The sequence below is a fragment of the Bactrocera neohumeralis genome, chromosome 5, assembly GCF_024586455.1.
Source record: "Bactrocera neohumeralis isolate Rockhampton chromosome 5, APGP_CSIRO_Bneo_wtdbg2-racon-allhic-juicebox.fasta_v2, whole genome shotgun sequence".
NCBI lineage: Eukaryota > Metazoa > Arthropoda > Insecta > Diptera > Tephritidae > Bactrocera > Bactrocera neohumeralis.
Window position 1 is genome coordinate 67,978,104 of NC_065922.1, and position 19,970 is coordinate 67,998,073.

The window sequence follows — 19,970 nt, forward strand, 5'->3', positions numbered from 1 at the left end:
ATTTATAAACATATGTATGTATATATGTACATATATAATAAACCATTGCGCTACACTCTCCACTTTAGCCCTGCCTAATAGCTAGAGCTTTGATGTCTCGATATAAAATCTATACTTCATTCTCCCCCAAATACTTTTATGCTGGAAAGTAGAAGAGCTTCCTAATTTCTAAATCAGCCAAGCGTACTAACAATTTCGGTTTAAGAAATGTAAATACTTTAAGCTTTCCACCAAAATCGCTGCTGCTCTGAAAATCCTCTTCATTTCAAATTACAATTGGACAGCGAGTCTTCAAGCATAACTCGCACCGACCTTCAATAACTCAACTAATTTCTCAACTCTAATTTTTCCGTAAATCCCAACGAAACTTTACAGCGCACAATCCGTCCGCCGCAGTTGCGTGTCTCATAAATCTTGCAAAAAGTGAAAGAAATGACAAACTCATTAAATATTTTAATTACATCAGCACCTGATGGCGACCTCCAAGCAATGACATTGAAACAGATTTTGTCCGTGACCAAATGCCACAGCAGACGCACGCACACACCGGCGCTTTAGCTTAGCTCGAGTGCGTGCTGTTGCACGAAATCTACGCGTAAATGTTTTATTAGCGCCAACAAATTGACAATTTAAAAATTTAGCGTGAAGTAGGAGAGAGTGTGGGCGTTACCGTAATTGATGTACTCTCCCTTCGAGTCCCTTTAAGCTTAAAATATTTAATAAGAAGGATTAAGCCCACTAATACGCTTAAAAGCCGTTTTTATGGCACTTCCAGCACACACTGCGCGAATGCAAATAATATTTAAGTTATTAAATTTTCAAAATAAATATTAAAACTACTCGTTTTTTAATGTTTTGGTTCTTTACAAGCTGAAATTGAGACTGGCTCCTAAATATATACTGTAGATATTCTTACTTTTTTTAATATCTTGGTACAAACAAAAATTGATACTGACTACTAAATGTATACCTCACCAAGTGTACATATTTTTAATGGCTAAATGACGTAGATCCTGTTACCCTTAATGTCCAAACATATGTATTCGCAGTTTTCCTATGAAAGTAGAAAGTCTGTCAAAATGTGTAAAGGTTCAATTAACTTCTCAACTCCTTGATGTATGCTTCAATAAAATAAGTATTTTATCGAAATTATAAAATACTTTATTGTTCACAAGCAAACAAGCAATGTATCCTAAATGTATACTTCACAATTTTATTGTGCATAAGAAACAGCACGGCGTCCTAAATGTATACTTCACCTGGTATATCTACAATAGTTTTTTATAAAATTTAAAGCTGTTTTCCTGAAATAAACTAAAAGCTCTGCCACTATGCGTAACTCGAAAGGTTTAACTAACTTCACAACTCCTAGATGTATGCTTTAATGAAAGTAATATTAGGTAGGTAATAATAATAACAGGGAAAAATTCCATATGGCGCCTGTATTTACATCGTTCATTATATCCGATATTACTACATGCTGCATTGTAGCCGAGAAGGAGAGTCCAAACGAAGTTTAGTATAATAATATTAATACTTTTCATTATAAATGATTAATCTTATGAAGGAATTTCTTGCTTTAAATCATGAAATATACGAATCAACGTATTTACTTACTTGGAATTGCTAGTAGATTAACAAAATCTTTTGAAAACTCTTGGAAGTTATTCTAGATATTAGGTGGACTTCGATATTAGTCAAATATGGCGCTAAGCTTGTAGCTTACTGTCTTTATATTTTTTTTCAACAGGCTGAAAACTGGAGAACATAAGCCTTTGCACTATAAGGAACTTAATTAAGAGCTTCATACCAGTTTGGAAGCTCTGCGGTAAGCGTGCTTCGAAGTAGGAATGAAATCTTGCCGAAAATCGTGATTATTATGACCTGTCCATAACTTTCCAGTGGGTAGTATTAAGTATTTCATTAGATTATATATCTCAACAGAGCACACAATCAATCAAAGATGCAATAAATAAAATATAGAATATACTAGCCTTTATGTTTTCCCATACAGATATATATATGTATCAGATTATGAAAAGATACACTAACTACATACCTGTAACGTGCCTAAACCGATAACTACAAATTTAACTTCGAATGTTCAAGGCAATTGTTATCCTTTATCCTTCTAAGGAGATCTTTACAGAGACAGTTCAGGTCTGGGATTGGATTGACGTTAAGAAGTTCAATAATCGTTCAGCTCCAAATGCTGTAGGCAGAGTTAACCGGATGAACTCTACTTGATGTGTTAAAATATTTTCTTTGTTAAAGCACTACTTTTAAAGCGAATGTGTTAGTATTTTCGGTATAACAGATAGATGTGGTAAGAAAATCGACGTAAAGCAAATTTCTTCAATTTTCAAAATTTCTTTAGTGGTGCTTAGTTGGTTCGAAGCTACGTACTCTACCGCCTTTCCTTAATAGTCTATCCTTAATAGTGTCTGCTTGCTAAAAATCCTTAATTTCTTTTTCGAAAAAATTAGTAACTCCTTTCAATGAACCAGTACGGATACAAAAATACGATACAAGTAGTGTTAGATTGCTTTTGTAGTCCGCTATTAACTCTGTCAAGTGACTAAAAGAGTTACCTCTTCAACTCTTGGGTATAATTTAAATTACTATTGAAAGGCTTTGAAAGTTTATGTAAAGAAATACAGAATACTCACTGCGGTGGACTCCTATCTTGTTAGGTATTCCTAGGAACTACGAACTCGAAGCGAAGTTAATTATAGGAAATCGCAAATTTGGAACAATCTGAGATACTGCTAACTCTTTTTTCCTATTTATAATACACTACTAGATGTTGTTCGATCTAAAGAGGGTCTAACAAACATAAGACGGCCTACAACTGTCTAACTATTTTGAGAAGAATAAACGCGTAGTCGAAAAAAACTCAAACATATATAGAGGATAGCAGCTCTGTTGACTAGCCTAAGCTTGTTAAAGCCTTCCTTGGAACGAAATGTCCAACAACCTTTACTAAAGACACCCATACTTTATCTTATTTGTATGCCAAGTATGTAAGCATACGAATCTTCACGCATACCGCTTCAGCCCAAAGATTGAGCGCTGCTTGACTGCTGAAGTCCACATAAAAGAACATACTCCCTTGAGTAAACTCAGCTTTTGTTGCATATTGATTAAAACTACCGAGAATGCCGAAGCCGTTTGCGCTACCTCATGTAGCCATTTACAAGCACGACGTTTTCTGTATTCATCCCCACTGTCTCACCGCTCTGTGCGTCTCAAATGACTTTTCAAATTAATTTACGCGCCCACTAAATAATAAATCACGCACCTGAGCTTTCGAAATATAATATAATATTTATTAGCTGGGCATTAATGAGTGTACAAAAATAGCAACAAAGGCAGTTATGTTATTTAAAACATGTTATATAAGTAGCTTATATTACTAGTCCAATATTTATAACTAATTATGTTATTGTTGTTTTATGTCATTGCAGGCGAACGACTCATTCAGTATGCTAGTGAGAATCTAGTCACTGAAGTGCTTATACACCCTCAGTACAATACACTCATACAATGTATGCGTAATCTACTGAGCAGTTTTACACGACATCGTCACATTATACACGCTGGCTACACGTTCTCCGGCAATGGTTCCTGGATCTTACAGGTGAGTGGGCATTTCGAAAGAATGTATATGACAAATGGAATAAAAGTTAGGTTATAAGTATGTAAGAAGTCTTGACCTCCCAAGCGCGGGACAGTCAAGAAGGAAGTGTTAAGTTATTTCCACCTCAACTTCTTCCATGCAGCTTCTGCAAATGGCGTCTGGTAAGAGTCCTAACTTTACAGCATAGCCGCCAATAGTGCAATGACTAGCAAGAGGAGGATCTCCTGCGATCAATATTTTGTGACAGCGCATGTACCGTTGGTGGTCCAGCGTTGGCCTAGCTAGCGAAGCTCAACTATTTAGTAATAGAACATAAGAGGATACGCGAACACCGACCCGCTCCTATTCCACAGATAGCGGTTCTAGAGTGTCTTTCCTTGCTAGCTTGTCAGCTACGCAATTTCCTGTGATTCCGCTGTGGCCGTGCTCCCATTCCAGTCTTATCACTCGATGATATTGATAGCGAATTTAGACACTCCTCGTCCAAACCCTGAACGCACTGTAAATGAATTGAAGGCTAGTATCGCCGCTCTGCCAACTGAGTGAATGGTCACTTCGCTGAAAGAGGCTACACTTCGAAGCAGCAGATCTACTGCTACCTTAATGGCTACAACCTCGGCTTGGAAGACGCTGCAATAGTCAGGAAGTCTAAAGCTGGAGTTGGTAGAGAGCTCCTGACAGTAAACCCCTTCACCAACCTTCCCAAGCTTTGACCCATCCGTAAAGAAGCTCACTGCCCTCTCCTCCAAGGGCTTTTTCCCACCCAAAATTCCCTCATCGATATACCTGTATGGGCAGAGTAGGAGCCGTCAGAGTTTGGTTTGACGACTCCGTAATCGAACAATCGAGTGTACTAAACGGATTCCGAACTGACCAAGAGATTTCAACTCACCAGCCTATTCCGAATTTGTTTTAAAAATATTTTCTGCCACAAGATCTTTGAAAGATGATCACAAAACCCAAATAGCTATAAGACAATCTATTTCCCAACAATCCAGTGTACTTAAACGAACTTCAGAACTGACCAACTGACCTGAGCTAGCACAGGTCTGTATTATAATTCTATAATAATATCCAAAGATTCAAAATTTCCTACCAAATTCAATATCAAATATTCAAACCAAGGCTCAGAAGCTCTTGTCTTAGCTTCCTTCCATAGCTTAAAATCCAGCGAATCATATATCGTTGACTAATATGGCAAGTATATATCAAATTCACAGATACAAGTAAAATTTTTCTTGAACCATACATACTTATTCGTATTCCTACACCCCGCTGAGCTGAGAATATACATATATCAACCCATTCTAACCGAACTTTTAGTCATGGCCGACATGTTATATACCGTCCTATCTTTAGTTAGACCATTTTCCATTATACATATGCACCTATTCAATTATTTCCCTACAGGATGGAACCTTCTCCGTCTCCGACTTCTCGGAGGCGTTTCAGGAACACGATGTACAGCGTGTCATACGTGCCTACGCCGACACGATTACAATGAATATACATTGCGCCGATGCCGGCCACTGGCACAGCTTGCCACACAAAAGCTTTGCACGCCTCTGCAAAATACGCATCAATCCCGTTGATGTATTGGACACCAGCAGTGAGGGTATCAATGCCTTTATTGGTAAGACGCATTCTAAATTATACCACAGTTCATAAGTTTTAATCTATTTTCAACCCGCACAGACTATCTAGCACCAATGCTTGTGCCCACATCACTGCGGGAGCTGCTTGAGACCTCGGATGTTGTGGGTAATATACGCTTTACGCATCCAACACTATATGTCTTCCCCGGTGGACAAGGAGATGCTGCACTCTTCGGCATCAATGGTTTTAATATGTTGGGTAAGTAAACCGTAGATCTGTCACTATCTCTCATGATAAATAATTTCTCTTCGCAGTTGATGGTGGCTTTAATCGCAAAGCTTGCTTCTGGGACTTCGTACGACACCTAGACCGCTTGGATGCCGTCCTCATGACACGCCTTAACAATAGCAACATACAGGGTATCACTTCGGTGGTATCTCGAAAGCGTGATGCCCACGTTTATCCACAAATTGGACACTTCTTTGGTAATGTGCCCGATCGTAAAGGTGGTCTGCCCAGTCCCGATGGCGACAAAGACCGCGACCCATTGTTGGTTGATCTCTTTGAGCATGGCCACAATTTGGTAAGCGATCTTAAGTCGCTGGACTTGAAACCACAAAACTGCTATCGCAACCAAGAGCCAATAAATCTGTATCACAAAGTTGGACATGGCACACTGGATATGTATGTGATTAGTCCTGCGCGTGACTCGAAAGAAGTAAAAGAATTCTTATCGAAGTGGCACTCCGGCGATCAGCGTCTCTTTGCCGCACGCGATACACGCGAATTCAATTTCCCACTACAAAACTTGGTTTCGATCTGCGCACTGCTGGTGTGGCAACCAGCCAATCCAGATGATACCATCACCCGTATACTCTTCCCCGGTAGCACACCTGATTTTAAGATACAAGAAGGCTTGGAAAAACTCAAGCATCTAGAGTTCATGAAGCACTCAACCTGCACTGCCAAATCGATTGCACCAGCTATACAAACTGTGGTAACTACACGAAAAACATTCAAGTCCGCCATCGGTGCGCCTATTGAGCCACTCAGCGTAACATCTAAACCTAAATTCGCACCAGTTGCTGCCGCGGCTGTTGCTATACAGCAAGACAACAAAACTAAAGAGGCCGCAGCTGCCGCCGCCGCTGCACAGGTCATTGAAGAGACTAAAGTGGAGAAAGTAGAGGCTGAGAAAATTGTTTTGCCAAAGAAGGAAGACTCGGTGGACACTGATGAACCTGCTGCTGAAACTGGCGATGAGGCTGTGCCTGAACCAGAACCAGCTATTGAGGTAGAGAGCAAGGAAGAAGACAAACCCGATGGTGAAACTGCAGATGAGGACAATAAAGAAAAAGAAACCGAAACTGAGAAGAAGGTTGAGGTAGTAATTGTTAAGCCACAGCCACAAGCTGCACCACAAAAGGAAGAAACACCTACACCCGAGGTGATTAAACCAAGCAGAGTTGCTAAAGGAAAGGGGGACAAACCACGTGCCGAAGTCAAGCCTGTAGTGCGTTCACGCATTGACACCAAACCACCCAAATCAATGGAGCGTAAGGGTATAAGGAAGGACTTGGCTGCTGAGAAGAAGGCCTCACCCACTGCTACGCCACGCAAAGAGCCTGCAGCACCAAAACCGGGCGCAGCACGTGATGTAAAACCTCGCGTTATTACACGTGCCACCAAATCCAGTCCCAGCAGCACGCCAGCTAAGAGCGCAAAAGACGCTAACAATCGCAAGGTGCTCGAATCGAAGCAGCAAGCGACACGGCAAGTTACCAGCACTTCCACTACTACGACCACACGTCGTGAAATGACGCGTACCACTGCAGCGGAACGCAAAGAATCACGTACACAACAACAGCAAGCTCAACAGCGCAAACCAATTTCACGGCGTCCGCGTGGCGCTTCGCCAACAAAACGGGCACCCGGCAGTCCAGTCAAGTCGGCTAAGCCTAAAGCGGATTTGAAGAAATCACGTCTGGATAAGGGTGGCACCACAGACTCCAGTCTGGTGTCAACGCCATCGGCAGATGAGGCAGTTGCTGCTAAAAAACTTACAAGATCTGACCGCGTCACAAGAGTTGGATGCCGAGAAGCAACGTGAACTCGACGATCTCAAAGAAGAACAAGAAGTGGTACGTGAAATAGAAGCAGTCTTTAGTCGAGATGAAATGAAACGACAAAAGCAATTGGCAGCTGAAATACGTGAAATGTCTAAACAAGATAGCACTACCGAGGCCGAAGAAGAGGAAGAGTATTTGATAATTGAAAAGGAAGAGATCGATCAATATACCGAGGATTCAATTGTGGAGCAGGAAAGCAGCATGACGAAAGAAGAAGAAATTCAAAAACATCAACGCGATTCGCAAGAGTCGGAAAAGAAACGAAAAAAGAGCGCAGAAGAGGAAATCGAAGCCGCCATTGCCAAAGCAGAAGCCGAAGAACGCAAGGCACGACTCGAGGACGAAGCTGCTGATGAAGCACCTGAAGCGGTGGAAGCTGCAGTAGAGGCTGACGAGGAACAAGTTGAAGAACCCGCACATAAAATAACTACTCCAGAGAAGTCAGAAATTAAAGCCGAGGTACAAGAAATAATTACCACAGCTAAGGATATAGTCACAACACGCACTGAAGAGCAAATAACCAAAGCCGAAGAAGAACTCTCTTCACCCACGCCTGAGGACAAAATAAGCAGCGCCAAGAAAACTTCCGACACCAAAGATGAGCTTATCGAACAACCTGAAATTATGCCTGCCAATTTACAAGAAAGTCTCCCAGAAGAGAAATTCTCAGCTACCATCGAGTCCGGCGCTACTACAGCGCCAACGCTGCCCGAGGACGAACGCATACCTCTCGATGAAATCAAGGAAGACTTGATAATCGAGGAGAAATATGTTAAGGAAGAAACCAAAGAAACTGACCAGGCGGCTGGATATGAAGTAGCAGACGTTAAACCAACAGAACCTGCTGTAACTGCAGCCGGCGTTGTAATTGAGAAAATAGCCGAGCCCGTAATTGTCGGCTTAGCTACCGCAGAACGTGTACTGCCAATGAAGATGACTTTCGAGGCACAACAAAATCTGCTGCGCGATGTTGTTAAAACTCCAGATGAAGTAGCAGATTTGCCTGTACATGAAGAAGCCGACTTGGGTGTCTACGAAAAGGATACACAAGAAAGCGGTAAAGTCATTTCGCATAAAGAAGAAATTACAAAGGAGGAAAAGGAAACTGAAGAAAAAGATATTTGCGAAGGTAAAGAAGTGGAAGTTGCAGAGGAAGTAGGGACAGTAGATCAGGTAGATGATGAGAAGGTGAAAGAGGAGATTGCAGAAAAACCAGTGCAAGCAACCGAGGAAAAGGGTGTGTCTCCAACCGAAAAGAAACCGTCCTCACCTATAGAAAAACCAATTTCTCCTCTCGAGAAGGAACCAACTCCCCTCGAGAAAACCGGTTCCCCTGATGAAAAACCAAGTTCTCCTCTGGATAAACTGCCATCTCCTACCGAAAAAGAAGAAATACCAGCCAAACAAGTATCCTCACCCACTGAGAAGCCAGAATCCCCTGACAAGCAGCAACCTTCACCTGCTGAAAGGCAAACATCTCCCGCTGAAAAAGAAACGACACCAGTAAAGGAAGAAGAGACGTCAACCGAAAAGTTTACTACTCCATCCGAGAAACCTGTTTCTCCAACAGAAAAAGAGACTCCGAAAGATGACAAAGAACCTTCCGCTAAAACAGATATTTTGACTAAGGAGGCCACGGCATTTGAGGAAGTTCTTTCAGCTGCAGAAATATCCGTTTCTCCAACCGAAAAAGACACTCAACAATTAGATAAAATGGCATCACCCGCTGAGAAGCCTACATCACCTCTTGAGAAGAAAGTGCTTAAAACAGAAGATATTATAACTGAGAAAACACCTTCACCAATCGAAAAATCCGTCTCTCCAACTGAAAAGAAAGCAACCGAAGTAGAGAAAGAATCATCACCTCTTGCAGCTTCTCCAATTGAAAAGGAGGCTCCAAAAGTTGAGAAAGTACCTTCACCCACTGAGAAACCTCCTGTTGAGAAGGAAACAGTAAAAGCAGAGGATATTGCAACCGAAAAAGCTGCCTCTACAACAGAAAAAGAATATTCTCCAACAGAAAAGGAGGCTGAGAAAGTACCTTCACCAGCAGAAAAAGACGTTTCTCCAGCTGAAAAGGAGACTTTGCACGTAGAGACTGTAACTTTACCTCTTGCAAGTTCTCCAACAGAAAAAGAAGCTCCCCAGATTTCGAAATTACCACCTCCTGCTGAGACGCCTGTATCTCCTGTTGAGAAAGAAGCATTAAAACCAGAAGATATTTTAACTGAAAAGGTACCGGCACCAACAGAAAAATTGGAAAAAGAATTTCTAAAAGCTGAAGACATTTTAACCGAGAAAGATGCTTCAACAGCAGAAAAATCCATCTCTCCAATCGAAAAAGAAGCTATAGAAGTAGACAAAGCTCCTTCTACAGCTGATAAACCTACTGTAAAGGAAGTGTCACCTGTTTCAGGAGTTCAGAAAGAAGCTGAAAAGGTTCCATCGCCTGAGGATAAACCAACTTCTCTAGTAAAACCAGAAGAAGCTGTAACCGATAAGATGATTGAGAAACGAAAATCACCTATAGAATTAGAAGTACAAAGGAAAGATATTTTAGCCGCTGATGCAGAAAAACCAGTAACTTCATTAGAGCAAGAACTAGCAGAATCTCATAAAGCAAGCTTACCTTTAGATATATCCGCTGAGGAACCAACTTCTGATGAAAAACCCACGCCTTCTGAAGATAAATTATCATCACCTGTTGACAAAGCACCTACCGAAGAGTCAAAGAAGTCCACAAGCACCCCTGAAGAAAAGGATGGTAGTGAAATTACATCGGAGGACGAGCTTCCTGCGCTAGTACTTGCAGATATTGATACGTCTAAGCCAAAAGATAAGGACGACACAGTTTCAGTCGGAAGTCCAGCAACCATCGAAGAAGCTATCGAAGTTGAAATGCTGAAGTCCTTACAAGCCAGTAGAAAAACTTCTCAGGAAATAAAAGAAAGTGATTTCAAGGTGGAATCTCGTAAAACATCGGTAGTGTTAGACGAAAAAGAAGAAGAAAAGGAAGAAAAAGTCGAACTTTCTCCAAAAGAAAAATCTCCTGTCGAAAGTATCAAAGACGAGAAATCAGCACCCGTCTCCAAAGAAGCCTCACTGCCAGGGTCAACTGTCGAAAGTATTAAAGATGAAAAGTCCCCCTGTGCATCCAAAGAAATCTCTCGACCAGCTTCTGCTGCAGGAAGTATTCACAGCGATGCTGAAAAATTCGAAACAGAAACTGTTTCCTCTCCGGTTGATAAGGCACCAACAAAAATTGATACTACTGATCTTACTTTAATGTTGGACGTATCAAAAGGAGATACCAAACTGCCAACATCATCAAGTCCTGTCGATGTCGCGGAAGGCCAGTTCTCGGAAGTTAAAGACACATTAGTCGAAACTCAAAAAGCATTTGCTGAGAGCACTACTGTTAGTGGTGCGGAGACCGTTTCCAGTCCTATAGATGAGGCAAAAGATCTACTCACAGAAGCTGCTATTACTACGCGTCCGGAAAGTCCAGAAGCTGAAAAATCACCTGTTATATCAAAAGAAACATCTCGAAAATCATCACAAAGTGAACCTGCAGCCGGTAGCACTAAAGACGAAACATCTCCCGTCGCTTCTAAGGAAATATCTCGACGAGAATCCGTCGCAGAAAGCATAAAGGATGAAAAATCTTTAATCACTTTCAAAGCAGATACCGATACGGAAGACCTCAAAGACCAAAAGTCACCTGAAATACCAACAAAACCTGCCCAAACCGCTTCCACAGCCCAAAGTGTCAAAGAAGACAAATCGCTTCTTGATTCAAAAGAAGTGTTAGAGCCAGAATCAACTATAGAAAGCCTTAAAGAAGAAAAATCACCAATCATATCTGAAGAAGTATCTCGTACTGAGTCTGTTGCAGAGATCACCCAAGAAGAAAAGGATCAAGTTATTGAAACAAAAACCGCTTCATCACCAGTGGATAAGGCTTCCACTAAGTTAGATCCAACAGAACTGGCACTTGACTTAGATAAAACAAAAGTTGACACTAAGCTTCCAACATCTTCAAGTCCTGTAGATGTTGCTCATGGTGACTTCGCTGAAGTAAAAGAAACATCTGTTGCATATAAAAAAACTCCAGCAGAAGAAACCACTGTAGCAGGTGCGGAAACAGTATCCACTCCAGTTGATGAAGCAAAAGAGATAATTGGTATCACTGCAGAGGAGATAACACGCCCTGAAAGTCCTGAAGGTGCTTCTCCTAAAATCTCTAAAGAAAGCTCTCGACGACCATCTGTGGGAGACAAAGTAGATAAGTCACTACTCACATCAAAGCCAGGGTCGACGGAAGAGAGTTTGAAAGATGACAAATCCGCTGTTCCTTCTGCGGAGCCCTCACGACGAGAGTCCGTGGCAGAAAGTGTCAAAGACGAAACAAAGGTAGTTACATCAAAGCCCGTTTCCGTAGCGGAGAGCGTCAAAGATGAAAAGTCCGCTGTTCCTTCTGCAGAGCCCTCACGTCGAGAGTCCATGGTAGAAAGTATTAAAGATGAAAAGTCACCAGCCGCATCCAAACCCGCTTCGGTAGCTGAGAGCGTAAAAGATGAAAAGTCCGCTGCTCCTTCTGCAGAGCCCTCACGACGAGAATCCATGGCTGAAAGTATTAAAGATGAAAAGTCACCAGTCGCATCCAAACCCGCTTCGGTAGCAGAGAGCGTAAAAGATGAAAAGTCTGCTGCTCCTTCTGCAGAGCCCTCACTTCCTGAATCTGTGGCCGAAAGTATTAAAGATGAAAAGTCACCAGCCTCATCCAAACCCGCTTCGGTAGCAGAGAGCGTAAAAGATGAAAAGTCCGCTGCTCCTTCTGCAGAGCCCTCACGACGAGAATCCATGGCAGAAAGTATTAAAGATGAAAAGTCACCAGCCGCATCCAAACCCGCTTCGGTAGCAGAGAGTGTCAAAGATGAAAAATCTGCTGCTCCTTCTGCAGAGCCCTCACTTCCTGAATCTGTGGCCGAAAGTATTAGAGATGAAAAGTCACCAGCCGCGTCCAAACCCGCTTCGGTAGCAGAGAGCGTAAAAGATGAAAAGTCCGCTGCTCCTTCTGCAGAGCCCTCGCGACGAGAATCCATGGCAGAAAGTATTAAAGATGAAAAGTCACCAGTCGCATCCAAACCCGCTTCGGTAGCAGAGAGCGTAAAAGATGAAAAGTCCGCTGCTCCTTCTGCAGAGCCCTCACTTCCTGAATCTGTGGCCGAAAGTATTAAAGATGAAAAGTCACCAGCCGCATCCAAACCCGCTTCGGTAGCAGAGAGCGTAAAAGATGAAAAGTCCGCTGCTCCTTCTGCAGAGCCCTCACTTCCTGAATCTGTGGCCGAAAGTATTAGAGATGAAAAGTCACCAGCCGCGTCCAAACCCGCTTCGGTAGCAGAGAGCGTAAAAGATGAAAAGTCCGCTGCTCCTTCTGCAGAGCCCTCGCGACGAGAATCCATGGCAGAAAGTATTAAAGATGAAAAGTCACCAGTCGCATCCAAACCCGCTTCGGTAGCTGAGAGCGTAAAAGATGAAAAGTCTGCTGCTCCTTCTGCAGAGCCCTCACTTCCTGAATCTGTGGCCGAAAGTATTAGAGATGAAAAGTCACCAGCCGCATCCAAGCCCGCTTCGGTAGCAGAGAGCGTAAAAGATGAAAAGTCTGCTGCTCCTTCTGCAGAGCCCTCGCGACGAGAATCCATGGCAGAAAGTATTAAAGATGAAAAGTCACCAGTCGCATCCAAACCCGCTTCGGTAGCAGAGAGCGTAAAAGATGAAAAGTCTGCTGCTCCTTCTGCAGAGCCCTCACTTCCTGAATCTGTGGCTGAAAGTATCAAAGATGAAAAGTCACCAGTCGCATCCAAACCCGCTTCGGTAGCTGAGAGTGTCACAGATGAAAAATCTCCTGCTCCTTCTGCAGAGCCCTCACGTCGAGAGTCCATAGCAGAAAGTATTAAAGATGAAAAGTCACCAGCCGCCTCCAAACCCGCTTCGGTAGCAGAGAGTGTCAAAGATGAAAAATCTGCTGCTCCTTCCGCAGAACACTCACGTCCAGAGTCTGCGGCTGAGAGTATTAAAGATGAAAAGTCACCAGTGGCATCAAAGGCCGCTTCCGTAGCAGAGAGCGTAAAAGATGAAAAGTCTGCTGCTCCTTCTGCAGAGCCCTCACTTCCTGAATCTGTGGCCGAAAGTATTAGAGATGAAAAGTCACCAGTCGCATCCAAACCCGCTTCGGTAGCTGAGAGCGTAAAAGATGAAAAATCTGCTGCTCCTTCCGCAGAACACTCACGTCCAGAGTCTGCGGCTGAGAGTATTAAAGATGAAAAATCACCAGTGGCATCAAAGGCCGCTTCCGTAGCAGAGAGCGTAAAAGATGAAAAGTCTGCTGCTCCTTCTGCAGAGCCCTCACTTCCTGAATCTGTGGCCGAAAGTATTAAAGATGAAAAGTCACCAGTCGCATCCAAACCCGCTTCGTTAGCAGAGAGTGTCAAAGATGAAAAATCCGCTGCTCCTTCTGTAGAGCCCACACCTCCTGAATCCGCCGCTGAGAGTATAAAAGATGAAAAGTCACCACTCGCATCCAAGGCCGTATCGGTAGCAGAGAGTGTCAAAGATGAAAAATCTGCTGCACCATCAGCAGAGCTCTCACGTCCGGATTCTATAGCTGCAAGTATCAAAGATGATAAGTCACCACTTGCTTCAAAGCCTGAGTCAGCTGCCGAGAGTATAAAAGATGAAAAATCTCATACAGTTTCTAAAGAAATTTCTAGATCTGATTCACCAACAGCTCTGGGAACCAAGGAGGAAATTGATACTGTTTCTTCACCCGTGGAGCGAGCACCAATAAAAATTGAAGATTTGCAATTGGCATTAGACTTGGAAAGTGCTAAGTTAGATGCCAAACTACCAACGAAATCCAGCCCTGTAGATGTTGCGGACGGGCATTTCCCCGATGCCGCAATTGAACCCAGCAAAAAAAGTGATCTAACAAGTGCACCAGCAGAAAGTGCTGTTTCAAGTGTTGCAGATACAGTTTCAAGTCCCATAGACGAAGCTAAGGATATAGTTGATGTCAGCGATGTTAGACAAGCAGATACAACAGTGTTTGCTGAAACTCTCGATGCCCTCGCTAAAGAGTTGGAAGAGGCAGCTGAAAAAGTTGGCGACGACGCTAAAATTGAAAAAGATGAAAAATCCGCTGCTCCTTCTGTAGAGCCCACACCTCTTGAATCCGCCGCAGAGAGCATTCAAGATGAAAAATCACCAGTCGCATCCAAACCCGTATCGGTGGCAGAGAGTGTCAAAGATGTAAAATCTGCTGCACCATCTGCAGAACCCTCACGTCCAGAGTCTGTGGCTTCAAGTATCAAAGATGACAAGTCACCACTTGCTGATATCAGCGATGTTAGACAAGCAGTTACTACAGTCTTTGCTGAAACTCTTGATGCGGAAACCATTAAGATGATTGATAAAATAACAGAAGAAGTTGAAAGCAAGTTAAAGGTGGCAGTCGAAGAAACAATTGAGATCACAGAAGAAGTTACTAAAGTCGCAGATGAATCTACTAAGATAAGTGAAGTGCTAAAAGAGGCAATGGCTGATGAAGTTAAGACGGTAGCCGAGGAATCTGTTAAAAGAACTGAAGCTATAAGCGAGGTTGTTGAAGATGGAGCTGTGACCACAATCGAAGAGATCAACAAAACCACAAAAATCGCTAAAGAGACAATTAAAGATGAAGCCAAAAAAGTGGAAGAAAAAACCAAGGATATAGTTGAGGAAATCTCCAAGACAGTCAGCGACATAAAAGAAGATGTAACAACATCAATCTCCGGGACCGTAGATATGGCCGCCAAAAGAACTGAAGAAAGCTCAAAAGCAATAACTGAAGAAATTGATGACAAACTGGAACTTTTAGCAGAAAAGGTGGAAATAACGGCGCAAGGAGCAGTTGAAAAATTAGATGAAACAACAAAGACTATTGGCGAAGCATTCCATAAAACTGGAGAAAAACTTGAAGATTTGACCAAACTTACAGAAGAAAAAAGTAAAACTGTAGTGGAAGATGTAACACATACGTTTATTGAAGTGTCTCAAGCTGTCGAAGACAAGACAAAAACTATAACTGAAGAAGTCTCCAAAAAAGCTGAAGAAGTGGAGACGGCGGCTGAGGAGAAAACGAAAACTCTTGCTACAGAGGCCGGCGAGATAGCTGAAGAAATCTCCAAAAAGTTTACTGACGCTCAAGACCTCGCTACAGAAGAAGTTACCACAGCTGTTAGTACCACGGTTGAGACAATTACAACTGATGTTTCCACAGGCATTACTGGATTCCTCAAAGATGTCAAGAGCAGCATATTCAGCACTGCAGAGAAAAAACATGAGCAGTTGAAGGAAATCACAGAAGAAATAATCAAACCTGAACAAATCCAACTCGACTCTTTGCCAGTTGCTACAAAACTACCCCTTGAGCTGAGCACATACTCAACTGAATTAAGAGAAACCCATATTACTACTGTGGAATCGCCCGAATTTAAAGTGACAATGACCGAACGCGATGAAACCATACTTCACGACATTAAGGAAGAGGACGAAGAGCACAGAATATCCCCACCCACAACAAAACCGGCAATATGCAGTGAACAGCCCTTACGTCCAGTTTCACCACGTGAAGAAGAGGTTGCTAAAATAGTAGCCGACGTTGCTAAGGTTTTGAAATCTGAAAAAGATATAACTGAAATAATTCCAGATTTCGATGAAGAAAAGTTGATACAGCGTTTGAAAACACCAGAAGAAACCGAGCCAGAAACCATTACGGTTCAAAGGATGTTAGTAACCGCCAGCAGTGAAGATGGTGGAGAAGAAATAGATATATGTCCAAAAGGTAGTATTGTTTTTACGCCGACAATGGCTCCCGAAACTATACCAGAAAGAGTTTCTACAATTAAACCACTAGACATAGATTACCAACACTACACTGAGGACTCTGGCGCAGAGGAATCGGAAAAGTCTTCTCCTGAGCTACGTTCGGGTCCGATATCTATTGAAGAAAAAGACAAAATTGAAGAGTCCGAAAAAGAGCTTCGTAAAGAAGCCGCAACTAAAGTTGAAAAAGTCGAACAGAATAAAGATACTACCGAATCTCAGCGAGAGTCAATTATGTCGACTACAGAAAGCAAGAAAGATGATAAGTTACCAATAGCTTCCAAGCAACCATCACGACCAGAATCTATCGTCAGTACTAAGGACGAGTATATTGAAGAAACTGTTGAATCTCGTCGTGAGTCAGTTTTGTCGACTGCAGGAAAGCAAGAAAGATGATAAGTCACCTGTGGCTTCCAAGGAACCATCACGACCAGAATCAGTTTCTAGCACTAAAGACGAAAAGATTGAAGAAACTGTTGAATCCCGCCGGGAGTCAATTTTGTCGACTACAGAAAGCAAGAAGGAAGAAACGGTCGAATCTCGTCGTGAGTCAGTTTTGTCGACTGCAGAAAGCAAGAAAGATGATAAGTCACCTGTGGCTTCCAAGGAACCCTCACGACCAGAATCTGTCGTCAGTACTAAGGAGGAGCAAATTGAAGAAACTGTTGAATCTCGTCGTGAATCAGTTTTGTCAACTGCCGAAAGTAAAAAAGATGATAAGTCACCTGTGGCTTCCAAAGAACCATCACGACCAGAATCTGTCGTCAGTACTAAGGACGAGAAAAAGGAAGAAACTGTTGAATCTCGTCGTGAGTCAGTTTTGTCGACTGCAGAAAGCAAGAAAGATGATAAGTCACCTGTGGCTTCCAAGGAACCCTCACCGACCAGAATCTGTCGTCAGTACTAAGGAGGAGCAAATTGAAGAAACTGTTGAATCTCGTCGTGAATCAGTTTTGTCGACTGCAGAAAGCAAGAAAGATGATAAGTCACCTGTGGCTTCCAGAGAACAATCACGACCAGAATCTGTCGTCAGCACTAAAGACGAGAAAATTGAAGAAACTGTTGAATCTCGTCGTGAGTCAGTTTTGTCGACTGCAGAAAGCAAGAAAGATGATAAGTCACCTGTGGCTTCCAAGGAACCATCACGACCAGAATCAGTTTCTAGCACTAAAGACGAAAAGATTGAAGAAACTGTTGAATCTCGTCGTGAGTCAGTTTTGTCGACTGCCGAAAGCAAGAAGGAAGAAACGGTCGAATCTCGTCGTGAGTCACTTTTGTCAACTGCAGAAATCAAGAAAGATGATAAGTCACCTGTAGCTTCGAAGGAACCATCACGGCCAGAATCAGTCTCTAGCACTAAAGACGAAAAGATTGAAGAAACTGTTGAATCTCGTCGTGAGTCAGTTTTGTCGACTGCAGAAAGCAAGAAAGATGATAAGTCACCTGTGGCTTCCAAGGAACCATCACGACCAGAATCTGTCGTCAGTACTAAAGACGAGAAAATTGAAGAAACTGTTGAATCTCGTCGTGAGTCAGTTTTGTCGACTGCAGAAAGCAAGAAGATGAAAGAAACTGTCGAACCGTCGATCACTTTGAAGAAACTGTCAATCTCGTCACAAGAAAGAAAAAAGATGATAAGTCACCTGTAGCTTCCAAGGAACCATCACGACCAGAGTCTGTTTCTAGCACTAAAGACGAGAAAATTGAAGAAACTGCTGAATCTCGTCGTGAGTCAGTTTTGTCGACTGCAGAAAGCAAAAAAGATGATAAGTCACCTGTGGCTTCCAAGGAACCATCACGACCAGAATCAGTTTCTAGCACTAAAGACGAGAAAATTGAAGAAACTGTTGAATCTCGTCGTGAGTCAGTTTTGTCGACTGTCGAAAGCAGAAAGCAAGAAAGATGATAAGTCGCCTGTGACTTCCAAGGAACCATCACGACCAGAATCAGTCTCTAGCACTAAAGACGAAAAGATTGAAGAAACTGTTGAATCTCGTCGTGAGTCAGTTTTGTCAACTGCCGAAAGTAAAAAAGATGATAAGTCGCCTGTGGCTTCCAAGGAACCATCACGACCAGAATCTGTCGTCAGCACTAAAGACGAGAAAATTGAAGAAACTGTTGAATCTCGTCGTGAGTCAGTTTTGTCGACTGCAGAAAGCAAGAAGGAAGAAACGGTCGAATCTCGTCGTGAGTCACTTTTATCAACTGCAGAAATCAAGAAAGATGATAAGTCTCCAGTAGCTTCCAAAGAACCATCACGACCAGAGTCTGTTTCTAGCACTAAAGACGAGAAGATTGAAGAAACTGTTGAATCTCGTCGTGAATCAGTTTTGTCAACTGTCGAAAGTAAAAAAGATGATAAGTCACCTGTGGCTTCCAAAGAACCATCACGACCAGAATCCGTCGTCAGTACTAAGGACGAGAAGATTGAAGAAACTGTTGAATCTCGTCGTGAGTCAGTTTTGTCGACAACCGAAAGTAAGAAGGAAGAAACTGTTGAATCTCGTCGTGAGTCACTTTTGTCAACTACAGAAATTAAGAAAGATGATAAGTCTCCAGTAGCTTCCAAGGAACCATCACGACCAGAGTCTGTTTCTAGCACTAAAGACGAGAAGATTGAAGAAACTGTTGAATCTCGTCGTGATTCAGTTTTGTCGACTGCAGAAAGCAAAAAAGATGATAAGTCACCTGTAGCTTCCAAGGAACCATCACGACCAGAATCAGTTTCTAGCACTAAAGACGAAAAGATTGAAGAAACTGTTGAATCTCGTCGTGAGTCACTTTTGTCAACTACAGAAATCAAGAAAGATGATAAGTCTCCAGTAGCTTCCAAGGAACCATCACGACCAGAGTCTGTTTCTAGCACTAAAGACGAGAAAATTGAAGAAACTGCTGAATCTCGTCGTGAGTCAGTTTTGTCGACTGCAGAAAGCTGATAAGTCACCTGTGTCGACAGAATCGTCGTTGAAGAAACTGTTGAAATTTTGTCAACTGCAGAAAGCAAGAAAAGATGATAAGTCACCTGTAGCTTCGAAGGAACCATCACGACCAGAGTCTGTCTCTAGCACTAAAGACGAAAAGATTGAAGAAACTGTTGAATCTCGTCGTGAGTCAGTTTTGTCGACTGCAGAAAGCAAGAAAGATGATAAGTCACCTGTGGCTTCCAAGGAACCATCACGACCAGAATCTGTTTCTAGCACTAAAGACGAGAAGATTGAAGAAACTGTTGAATCTCGTCGTGAGTCAGTTTTATCAACTGCCGAAAGTAAGAAGGAAGAAACTGTTGAATCTCGTCGTGAGTCACTTTTGTCAACTACAGAAATTAAGAAAGATGATAAGTCTCCAGTAGCTTCCACAGAACCATCACGACCAGAATCTGTCGTCAGCACTAAGGACGAGAAGATTGAAGAAACTGTTGAATCTCGTCGTGAGTCAGTTTTGTCGACTGCAGAAAGCAAGATAGATGATAAGTCGCCAGAGGCTTCTAAAGAACCATCACGACCAGAATCTAAGCACTAAAGACGAGAAAAGAAGAAACTGTCGAATCTCGTCGTGAGTCAGTTTTGTCGACTGCAGAAAGTAAAAAAAACTGTTGAATGATAAGTCAACCAGAAATCAAGAAAGATGATAAGTCCCAGTAAGGAACCATCACGACCAGAATCTGTTTCTAGCACTAAAGA

General features: G+C 42.5%; 1 protein-coding gene across 1 annotated transcript in view; it reads left to right on the forward strand.

Moving 5' to 3' along the window:
* The window catches only part of LOC126759352 (microtubule-associated protein futsch), a 216,069-nt gene that overhangs the window by 190,714 nt on the left and 5,385 nt on the right, over positions 1-19,970 (forward strand). Inside the window, 10 exon segments of the mRNA XM_050474087.1 lie at positions 3,468-3,640; positions 5,051-5,273; positions 5,336-5,494; positions 5,551-7,295; positions 7,297-16,664; positions 16,666-17,170; positions 17,172-17,825; positions 17,915-18,153; positions 18,185-19,207; positions 19,296-19,802. Of these exon segments, the coding sequence (XP_050330044.1) occupies positions 3,468-3,640; positions 5,051-5,273; positions 5,336-5,494; positions 5,551-7,295; positions 7,297-16,664; positions 16,666-17,170; positions 17,172-17,825; positions 17,915-18,153; positions 18,185-19,207; positions 19,296-19,802 (14,596 nt within the window).